Here is a 12140-nt window from a genome sequence, read left to right as displayed (position 1 = left end):
TGGACGAGAGGGTCGCCTCCCTACGCCTTCGGGTTATGGGGGGAAAACTCTGACTGTTGTTTGTGCCTATGCCCCAAACCGCAGTTCTGAGTATTCGGCCTTCTTGGAGACCCTGAATGGAGCCCTGCAGGGGGCTCCAGTAGGGGACTCCGTAGTCTTGCTGGGAGACTTCAACGCACACGTGGGAAACGATGGAGACACCTGGAGAGGCGTGATTGGGAGGAAGGGCCTCCCTGATCTAAACCCGAACGGTCGTTTGTTGTTAGACTTCTGTGCTAGCCATGGAATGGCCATAACAAACACCATGTTCGAACATAAAGATGCTCATAAGTGCACGTGGTACCAGAGCACCCTAGGCCAAAGGTCAATGATCGATTTCGTAATCGTATCATCTGACCTGAGGCCGCATGTTTTGGACACTCGGGTGAAGAGAGGGGCGGAGCTGTCGACTGATCACCATCTGGTGGTGAGTTGGATCAAGGGGTGGGGGAAGACTCTGGACAGACCTGGTAAACCCAAACGGGTAGTGCGGGTGAACTGGGAACATCTGGAGGAAGCCCCTGTCCTGGGGATCTTTAACTCACACCTCCGGCGGAGCTTTTCAGCCATCCCTGTGGAGGTTGGGGGCATTGAACCTGAGTGGGCGATGTTCAAAACCTCTATTGCTGAAGCTGCGGTGATGAGCTGTGGTCTCAAGGTCTTAGGTGCCTCAAGGGGCGGTAACCCTCGAACACCGTGGTGGACCCCGGTGGTCAGGGAAGCCGTCCGACTGAAGAAGGAGTCCTTCCGGGTTATGTTATCCGGGAGGACTCCGGAAACAGTTGCAGGTTATCGAAAGACTAGAAGGGCGGCAGCTTCTGCCGTGTCAGAGGCAAAGCAGCGGGTGTGGGAGAAGTTCGGAGAAGCTATGGAGAAGGACTTTCGATCGGCACCAAGGTGCTTCTGGAAAACCATCCGGCACCTCAGGAGGGGGAAGCGAGGAACCATCCAAGCTGTGTACAGCAAGGGTGGGACCCTGCTGACTTCAACTGAGAAGGTTATCGGCCAGTGGAAGGAGCACTTTGAGGAACTCCTGAATCCGACTAACACGCCCTCTATGGTTGAGGCAGAGCTGGAAGCTGATGGGGGATCATCGTCAATTTCCCTGATGGAAGTCACTGAGGTAGTCAAACAACTCCACAGTGGCAAAGCCGCAGGGGTTGATGAGATCCGTCCAGAAATGCTGAAGGCTTTGGGTGTTGAGGGGCTGTCTTGGTTGACACGCCTCGTCAACATTGCATGGAAGTCTGGGACAGTGCCTAGGGGTTGGCAGACCGGGGTGGTGGTTCCCCTATTTAAAAAGGGGGACCAGAGAGTGTGTGCCAACTACAGGGGTATCACACTTCTCAGCCTCCCTGGTAAAGTCTACTCCAAGGTACTGGAAAGGAGGGTTCGGCCGGTAGTCGAACCTTTGATTGAAGAGGAACAATGCGGATTCCGTCCTGGTCGTGGAACAACGGACCGACTCTTCACTCTCGCAAGGATCCTGGAGGGGGCCTGGGAGTACGCCCATCCGGTCTACATGTGTTTTGTGGATCTGGAGAAGGCGTCCCCCGGGTGATACTGTGGGAGGTGCTGCGGGAGTATGGGGTGAGGGGGTCACTTTTGAGGGCCATCCAATCCCTGTACGCCCAAAGCGAGAGTTGTGTCCGGATACTCGGCAGTAAGTCGGACTTGTTTCCCGTGAATGTTGGCCTCCGCCAGGGCTGCACTTTATCACCAATTCTGTTCGTGATTTTCATGGATAGGATATCGAGGCGTAGTCGTGGAGGAGAGGGGTTGCAGTTCGGTGACCTGAGGATCTCATCGCTGCTCTTTGCAGATGATGTGGTCCTTATGGCATCATCGGTCTGTGACCTTCAACAGTCACTGGATCGGTTCGCAGCCGAGTGTGCAGCGGTTGGGATGAGGATCAGCACCTCCAAATCTGAGGCCATGGCTCTCAGCAGGAAACCGGTGGAGTTCAAGTACCTCGGGGTCTTGTTCGCGAGTGAGGGGACAATGGAGCGAGAGATTGGTCGGAGAATCGGAGCAGCGGGGGCGGTATTACAGTCACTTTACCGCACTGTTGCTGAGCCAGAAGGCAAAGCTCTCAATCTACCGGTCGATCTTCGTTCCTACCCTCACCTATGGTCATGAAGGCTGGGTCATGACCGAAAGAACGAGATCACGGGTACAAGCGGCCGAAATGGGTTTTCTCAGACGGGTGGCTGGCGTCTCCCTTAGAGATAGGGTGAGAAGCTCAGCCATCCGTGAGAGACTCGGAGTAGAGCCGCTGCTCCTTTACGTTGAAAGGAGCCAGTTGAGGTGGTTCGGGCATCTAGTAAGGATGCCACCTGGGCGCCTCCCTAGGGAGGTGTTCCAGGCACGTCCAGCTGGGAGGAGACCCCGGGGAAGACCCAGGACTCGGTGGAGAGATTATATCTCCTCACTGGCCTGGGAACGCCTCAGGATCCCCCAGTCGGAGCTGGAGGATGTGGCCCGGAGAAGGGAAGATTGGGGTTCCTTACTGGAGCTGCTGCCCCCGCGACCCGATCCCGGATAAGCGGTAGACGATGGATGGATGGATGGATAGTAGCTGTATCAACGTCTGCACGTCATCAACAGCTGACTGTCAAATCTAATAAAGAAAGTACAATTTAAAAACATTTAGATAATATTTATTGTCACTTAACATTGAACTATACAGATATATATAATACTGTAGATATGTATAGTGTTCTTCTCGGGCTTCATTTCAAAATAAAATTGAGAAAATAAATAAAATAGCTTTTGAAAAATTGTGCATCTTAAAATGAAGTGCTTAATCTTAGAATGATAAAATAAAGTGTAGCAGCAGCTTGAGTTTCCCTTTTTCTTTAACTGTTTCACATCTTGATGTGAGAATAAAGTCTCAACACATCTTAACACTTGAACAGTTTAACCCAGACTAGCACATCCTGGGTTAAACTGTTCTCTGTGGCTGATGATGCTGACAGGTGGCCTATTTGCTTTATTTTGTCACAAATCAAAACCATATTGGGCTCTGAGTGCTTATTTTCTGTGCCCTCACTTCAGGCTTGAGTGGGTATGTTCGGTCAAAAACGTTGTGCTTTGCCTCATAGTGGCGTTTCACATCACCACTTCTAATGAGCGCTACGGTCTCTGAGCATATGAGACACTGGTGTTGTGCTCCAGTGGGAAGGATGAACATAAATGAGTCCATTCTGGGTTGAAAGCTCTGTTGACTTTTCTCTTCTTGGAGAGCGCCATGAGTAGTTATTGTTCTCTCCCTGTCTGCCGCTCACTCGTCTCTTCGTCTGTGTTTCTCTCCCTTTCTTCGTCTTCTCTCCCTGTATTGCTAACTCGTCTTTCCGTCTGTCACGCGCCTCTCGCCTCTCATCTGTCTGTATTCAGAGTCGCAACGTTTCCCGCCTGGAATGCACAGATTTGATTGGCTGTGTAGCATCACGTGGGATGGCTTAACTTGCATGCAATTGGTCTGTGAGTTTCCTGAACCGCTAAACCAGTGCCGTAAAGACGAAAAAAGCTGCGCCGGTTAAAATAGAAGCGCCCAGTCAAAATTGAAAATCCCTTAATAATTTATTGATTATAGGTCCGGATAGGTTGGCGTCTGGGTCCAGACTCGGACCGCGGTCCGCCTGTTAGTGACCCCTGATCAGAACGGCTTTTGAAAAGTCTGAATTTCATGAAGAGAGATTCGAAGTTGTAAATTGTTCAAGTAGATTTAGGGATGTTAATCACCAACTGAGATACTGTCATCACAGCAGTATGTGCACAATGTCTCTCTGTTGTAACTTGAATAAGTTAGAAGAATGAGTTTGAATGTTTTGCAGATTACATTGATGGAGTTTCAATTAATAAGAGTCACAGAGTTTAAGATGTAGTTGGCCAGGTAAGTGCAGATAAGAAAGTAAGAGGGTGTCTAAAGAGATTCATCACATCTTGTCCCTGTCTATGACGGCTGGCTTTTCACCTTACCTTCACAGAAACGTACACACACTTTTGCATTTGATGTGTTACAATGACACTTTGTACAAACTATTAATCCCATCCAGAATCTAAATACCGCTCACAGGACACTGATTACAAATGAACTGCCAATTCTACAAAAGCAAGGCTCCTTTAAATATTCCTTTACTGTTTTCCATATGTGAAGCTCATATGAGGTCTGCACGGGTGTTCTAGACCGCCATCTGGATCCTATCATAGACCACAAATACAGATGTAGTGAAAGCGCTTGGTAGCAGCGCAGGCCGCCCAGCCTAATGAATGGGAAGAGCACATTTTAAACCCTTGCTACAGGTCAGTGGCAGGCGTGGCCTTCACTCGCCTCACACACACATGAAGCAGAGGGAAGATGAATTGTCGGGGAGAAGATCCGCCTCACCTCGCCTCCCACGCTACCCGAGTGTACTGAAATATCCCTCCCTGCCGAACAGAAGAACTAACTAACTAACTAAGAGTTGATACGTGATACAGCAGGGTTAAAAATAGACTCACCGCTGACGGACAGTGCAGTCTTTTGTGACCTCTACATAGTGCTCTTGGTTTACACTCGGAATAGCTGTGGCTCCTCAAAAAAACTAACAAGGATATGCATTTTTTGCATCACTTATAAATATAAGGATCAGGAAGCCTCACTTCTATTAGGGTTATATGAGGCCTGGAACTTGAGAACAGAGAGACATTCTCACACACGTCAAAGCAAAGAACGCCTTGTTTAGGGGATTCATAGGGTCTCGTGGTATGTGAAGCATAAATGATCTGCCTGAGAAGACAGAGTAGTCCACGTTTTCAGAGGAAGGATATTGCTTTTGTGTTGATGTAACTGCACATGGCATACTACATAGATGGTCATCAAAACATTACATCATGCAGGAAAATCCACGAGAGAAACTGCAAGCTTTTCCAACTGTGGTTTGCTGCACATCAATCAAAGCAAGGAAAGGAATTAGTGAGAGAAGTCCTGAAAGCCACTTGTTGTCCTGCAAAGGTTCAGTTCAGAGGATCAGACATGTGAAGGCTCTGGAGGTGATCTGCACTCAGGGTCAGGCTAAAAATAAAATAATGCCTCATTTGAGGAAGGAAATAAAACAAGTTTTTGCTTTTGATTTGAAAACTTGAAATTTTTTCTCATCTTTGTTTTGTTTTGTTTTTACTATACTTAGTTCCAAACATAAGCACGTTTGTGAGTAAATGACGTTGTAAATCAAAGTCTGCTATAGAGCAGCATTAAATTATACCAAATTGATTGATTCAAAGACATTCCAGGAGTATAAAGGGAATAATTTCTCCCACTCTGTGTCAGAAGTGCATGCAATATGCCTCAGAGTGACAGGAACAATGGCTTCTTTCACTGCCTTCGCAAGGCCGGACATGGGGAGGTGCATTATGGGAAGCAGACAGGCAGACAGGCTCGTACAGTTGAGCGCAGATACTTCAGAGAGGCCTCACACAAACCCTGGCAACAAGCAATGGCACTTAAACGTTCAGATATGGGCCATGTGTGAACTGTGTGCTTGGATTACTTCTGCTTTGTAAAACACACAGAGCTGAAACACTCCGCCTGGATCAGAGGGCAGGCAGTTCACAGACTCCTCACAACTCCTCATGTTATGTAAGAAAAAATAAAGTATGACTAGTGTGATGGGATGTTTTCACTTGTTTCTGATGTACAAGCACATCTTTCTGTATTTCATATGATTACATGTTCTGCCTGATTTAAAGATGTTGAATTCACTTAACTGTGGCAGTTTTCACACATTTTACTGGAAAGAATATTGCTCTGGTGCACAATGCATTTGAAAAGAATGTTTTCCTAGTTCTTTAGAAAAGGGGACCTGCAGACATGTTACTAAAGCTAATGCCTCAAGGAATATCCTTAAATAAGTAAAGATCTATTTTTAAGTACATTTTGAGACTATGGAATCCCTTAAAGTCTGCATTATATTGCATCCTCATCAACTAAAATAAAAGATTTATCATGTTTTTACATGTGTTAACTTACACTGGATAAGAACTTTGGATTACATTTTTTTCTTTTGCCATTTTTGTCTCCTTCAGTTTGTCTCATTTTTCTCCAGTTTTTGCCAGACATTGTTTTAATAAACACACAAGGTTCAGTTGGCCTGAGCAGGAACAGGAAGCAGGAAGTCATTCAGGATTTTAGCTTCCTGTTTGAGACATTTCTTCCACCCCTAGGTAGAATAGTTAAGAAATATTAAACAACTTAAAGAGACGGCATTAAAATATTTACGCAACCTAGCAATTATGTTCCAACAGGTCTCATTGGTAAAGTAAAAGACGTATGTGACCTCAGCCCTTTTAAACTGTTGAGATAGTAAAGGTTTAGTGCCCACGCAAACACATATTTCACCAATGAAATCACAGTAGTGTCCTTGCAGAAAAATAAAAGATCATTACATTTCCTTGATAATAAACAATGTTAATAATAATACTCAATAACCAAATAATAAAAAACAAACACCAAGGAGATTTATTTTGGTCTTATTACGATTTCAGGTATATGTATTTTACAGTGAGAGGTCGAGGACTCACAGCCCAGAGCAGCAGGCCACAGCCGCCAAAAGTAAAAGTGTCCACGTTGAGCCGGTCTCAGATGCCAGCACTCCACGTGGTCGGGGCTAAGCACTCTGACAACTTATATTATTACTACAGCAGCTTTAACTCCACTATATACGCTAAGTCACAAACTCTGGCTATGAGACTAACAGCTCCGGCACAAAGAACGCCTCTGTGTTTGCTAGTAGACTCTTAAGAAAAGCAGGCTTGAAGGCTGCCATAAAGAGATCTGTGAGCAACATGTCACTTTAGAGTTATAGTTTCTCTTTTTAACAAGCACATATTCAATGGAGTACTTTACACAGATCTATTGTTAGAGGGACAGGCTTAAAGAAAAACGTGGCTGAGTTTGAGCGGTTACGAGGCTTGTTCAAAGATTTACACTAGCATAGGAAAAAGACACAGTTGGACCACTTATCATTGAATATTAAGTCTACTACTACAGCCGCTATTGTAGCACCTGCAAAGGAAGTCAGTGAAGGAAGTTTTATTTCCTTTGCAACAGTTAGTTATAAATGGAAATGCACACAATGTATTTGTTTCGAGCTGTGTGGTTTTCTCATGTTTGAGAGCACACAGTGATATTATCAGTCTTCAAAAGCCTTCAAATCATCGGAAAATTTAATTTTCTTAGACCTTTTTTCAGCTTCAAAACAGAAAGGAATCCATGAGTTATTTTTTATTAAGTCTTTCTCTTGGGGTTATACATGATATATTGAATAAATATAGCTTATAAATGAATGTAATCAGACTACAGCACCGTCTTGCTTCGGTTTCACACACTCTAACCACAACAGGAAAAAATAAAAAAACAGCCTTCCTGCCAACACAAAATAATGTTTTGACATATAAAAACAAAAGCTGAAGTATGTGCAGTATAAGTGTTACTTACAGACTTGTCCTTCATCTTCTGATGGTGATTAGTGATCATTTATCCACGAGCAGCGTACAGTCACACTGACTCATCTACATCACCATCAGTCAGAAAGACACAAGGTCAGGTACATGATTGGCAGGTCGGCGGTGCAGGGAGGACGTCCCTGCAGTGTGGAGACAGGCCGTCCTATCATCCACAATTACTCATGCAATCTCACAAGAAGGCTCCAGAAACACATACATGCTTTACATGTGCACATTCCAAACACAGATTATGTGACTAGAAGTTAAGAGTTTTGTCCCTTTCCAACACCTATTAGAAGGTTTCTTATCAAATCTATGGCAGGACAGGGAAAAACTGTTTATGTACGGATATAATGTGAAACATTAAAGAAAAGCTCAAAAAGTTATTTATTTTCTTTGAATTCAGGTTTAAAGAACAAATGAAAACTTACCGTAATAGCTGTACATCAATAGGAATACTTTTGCTTTCAGAGCAAGTTTACTTGTGTCAGGAACTTTCTAGAATCAAAAATCAGAAATAAAGGAAAAAGGGGAAGATTAATCTACTTATAGTATATAAATAAATAGCATTTGATTTTACAGTGTTGCTGTCCCTGAATAAATCCAGTTAACTTGCTCTCTAAACTAGAGGCAGGAAGCTTTCTTTAAGCATGAAGGTTCATTCTTTACGTTGGTAGATAACAAAACAAAACAAAACAAAAAAGAAACCCCAAACTAGCTTACTAGCTTTTTGCTGCGCTTTCGACTGTATCTCACAGTCCTCCTCAGGAGAGTTTGCTCTCATTGATGGAATTTACTCCATTTGCTAAAGACCATGGAATGCTGTTGAAAGCCAGAGAACAATACAGAAAGTGAACGTTGAGTTTGGATTTGGTTTGTCAAATGACATTTTGTGTTTTATTTTTGTGTATTTAATTTAATTTAATTTAATGTATTTACAGTGCAATCCCCTTAATAGAGGCTACATTATTTGTTATTCACCACACTTTTTATATTTCACTCAAACTCTTCAAGTCAAAATAAATATTTTCCTAATTTTCTTCCAAATCTCAATAGTGACATAAATCTACCCACTTAATTTATATCCACTTGCTTTACATAAATGCTTCATATCACAAAAGTAAACTAATTATCTTAGTAGTACTGAGAAAATTATAGTATTTAACTGATTTCACAGAAATCGCCTAATGAACCATTTTGATAATCTGATTAATTTATCCTAGAAAATCAAAAATGGGATTTCTTAAAATTGAGGCTTTGTTGTTTTTCTCAATGTCAATATACCACTTCTGAGTTTTTGTACAGTTGGTTGGACAAAAATAAGCAGTTTAAAAGCAGCAATTTAGATTGTTAGAAATTTCAATTTCCATTTGTCATCATTTAAAAAAAACGTTATGGCTAAATAAGATATCTAAAAAATAGAGCCTTCAACCACATCTCAGTCTTCATCAGTGGATGGAGTTCGCTCACTTAACATGAAAATGAATGAGATGTTGTTGAAGGCTCTGGAAAAAACTATTATGCGGATCTTAAATTGACACACTTCATTTATATATTAATAAAACATTTAAAAGTTAGTTTAAATCAAATAATTTCAAAACATGATATTGAGTTATTTATTTTAAATTCTGTAATCTTATTTTCTTATAATTAAAAAAACTGTGCGCTGCTGAGAAAGTGTAGTCTGTTTCCAAAACAAGGAATTTGATTAATTTGGTATTCATGTAGCTGTCTGCCTCATTCTGTCTTATTTCAACAGTTATTCATGAAACAATGAAACAAGTACAATTAGCGACTAAGGCTGAATCTGGTGGATGGTTTTTGCAGTACAGACTATAGCCAGAGTCCCATCACAGAGCAGAACCAGAGACTGTCTGAGATGATTTAGTGGTGACTCTACCGTAGTGAGAGCTGACAGCACTGGTGTCTCTGCGTGTGCTGGTGGTTAAAGAAACCCTTCACTTTCAGATTCAAATCAGCTGTGAAATCTCTTTTTCAATTTCTTCTCTTCTCATTCTGCCATTCTGTGGACCGATAACGATCACAGAGCTCGACCTGAACGTGTGCTCACTGCTGCATGTTTGTGAGATATCATGAAGGTTACAGCAGCATGCTGATGAATCACATTTTGGAAAAGCTGCAGAGCAGAGTATGATAGATTAGCCTGTTTGTGGTCTGTCACTGTGCTCTTGGAGAAGATGACTGTGATAGTTGGCTTAAAGCGCCGTGTAAATGTTCCTCTTGTATGTCATCCTGAAGGAATATATACATCAGTGTTCAAACAGACTCAGCTATCAGAATGAGACTGAGCAGCACTTGCTAAACATGATGAGAACCAATTTGCTTCCTCCCCTCCAGACACAATCCCTGAGTGAGATGAAAGGGAAGCTGTGCTACTGTAATCCATCTAAATGGCCGCTTCCTACATCCTTTCATGCAGCCATGACTATTGATCTCCACTCACTCTGCCTTTGTTTCTCAATCTTTCCACTTCTCTGCCTTTCATAGGACATCTCTGCAATTGGACTTGTGAAACATGTGAAACACTTTATCCATGACAGCTAAAGTTATGCTCCTGTTAATTATTCTGTGATTTATTCAAATCTAAAGAGTTTATTGGTAATAACCAACTGTAGTACAGATTATCAAAGCATCTAGCATTACATTGATTTATTCTTTCATCAGTCACTTCCTAACTTAAATAATTGTAACAATTTCAGCCTTTTATTCAGTCAACATACTTCAGGTGTTTAGGCAAAATGTAAAGTTATTTTGTTAAAAGAAAAAAAAAAAAATACAGGACTCAATGGATGGAACCCCCCAAAAAGTGAATAAAAATCATACAATATATATTCATGACGGTGAAGTTCATTCTTGACCTTGGTTTGTGCCCTCGAGAAAGGACTGTTTGGTCAAAATATCTCTTACATTATTCTTACTAACAATGTCTCAGTTCATTGTTTAACACTATATCATACATGTCATATAATCACACAACCGTCAACTTAATTCTGAGATCTCTTCTACTCAAACCCCACAGACACACGTTTGTGATAATGGAGTATGGTTTTTGACGAAACCTGTTTAAGAAATAAACTACATTTCATTAACAAATGTAATTCTCTTTTGCCTTCAACAACTCAAAAGCTGCATGTGAACTAAAAGTCGTGGGATGAACAATTGTAACGACAACGGACACGGGGAAGGAAGACTCAAATGCACGACACCAGAGACATATATAAAGTGTAAAATAAAAATACTTTCCTCTCAAAAAGGTAGCACAAACTCAAAACGCTCACAAGGAGGCTACACCAAGAATACTGCTGACACACTGGTTCAATACACAGGGACATAACATGACGAACTGTCACAAGACAAGGGGAGACAGGACTATGTATACATGAGGTGAGTGGGCACAGGTGGAAACAATCAGGGGCGGGGCAGACGCTGACGATGGCGGGAAACCACACAAAGGCAGGAAGTAAAGGGATCTGGAAAGAGGGACAAGAGGTAGGTACAAAATAAAACAGGAAGTGAAATGACAGACAGTGACTGACAAGACTACTTGTAAACTCGACGAGATATGACAACAATGTTCACCTTTCTCTTGGCCGTTTCTTTCTCAACAAAATGGTTTCAGCATGTAGACAGAATTAAACTAAAATATTGAATATATTAACTAACTCGATCAGTTAGTTAGGGATTTGGTGTAGAAGAAAACATTAGTTTATTTCCTTCAAAGTACGAAATCAATTATAATTAATTATATCAAATAAATTGAGCTATTGTATTGGCACTGGTAGTGAAAAAACAATACTGATGTCCTTACATATAAAACTGTAACTACCCTGGACCCTGATTGGCAGACACAACCAGCTGCTCTTAATGATAAATAAATAATGACACGATGATTAAATTGTGTCACGCTCTTCTTGAGAAAACACTTGTCATTGTCTGAGTCTGAGAAAAAACAAAAAGAATAAAAAACAAAAAGTCTTATTAAAGATTACATCTTTTAAATCAAACAAAAACTATAAATAAATGGTCTAAAAGTCAGAGGCAGGTTTGTTTTAACACGCCTGGCTGACTCAGATCTTGTGACTCAGTATCAACAGAGTGTCCACCATTCTGCTTTGTTGACCTTTCACCATCTGTCCTCCATGACACGGCCCGGCCGGTGGACTGCTCAGGGCAGCATGTGACCGCCGCAGGTACACACCAACAGTATGATGACTCACTGCGGGCCAGAGGGAGACACAGGTGGACTCCCACTCAACTGGCCATGAACTCAGATCACACCTACTTGTTAGTTCCTTGTGCTGCTTTACAGTTGATTTGGGTCATTTAGGTTCAAACTTCCTGACTCACTCACCAGGGCTCAAACTGATTGTGTGGTTTCTGCCATAATGAAGCTATTCTAGATGTAAAAACACCTTTTATTACTTGAGGTTTTTGCAAGAATGAGTAACTGCTGGCTTTCAGAGGTCAACATCTGTCATCTTACAGCCATAAAACCTTGTGCTCTGGGGTCATTTACTCTAGTTACTCTGGACTACATTTTAAATCTTAAATCTTAAATAGGGATTGAATGATGGCATTTTCAAGATTATTCAGAA

General features: G+C 42.1%; 1 protein-coding gene across 1 annotated transcript in view; it reads right to left on the bottom strand.

Moving 5' to 3' along the window:
- bach2b (BTB and CNC homology 1, basic leucine zipper transcription factor 2b) overlaps positions 1-12140 on the bottom strand; it is a 95194-nt gene that overhangs the window by 67302 nt on the left and 15752 nt on the right. The window contains exons 2-3 of the mRNA XM_029462969.1: positions 7956-8022; positions 7517-7590 (exon numbers count right to left, since the gene is read on the bottom strand). Of these exons, the coding sequence (XP_029318829.1) occupies positions 7517-7555 (39 nt within the window). The 5' untranslated portion in view covers positions 7556-7590; positions 7956-8022. The remainder of the gene's footprint in view (positions 1-7516; positions 7591-7955; positions 8023-12140) is intronic.

The sequence above is a fragment of the Cottoperca gobio genome, chromosome 24 (genome assembly GCF_900634415.1).
Source record: "Cottoperca gobio chromosome 24, fCotGob3.1, whole genome shotgun sequence".
In the NCBI taxonomy this organism is placed as follows: Eukaryota; Metazoa; Chordata; class Actinopteri; order Perciformes; family Bovichtidae; genus Cottoperca; species Cottoperca gobio.
The sequence above is the reverse complement of the archived record's forward strand: the minus strand, read 5'-3'. Positions and strand labels throughout refer to the sequence as shown.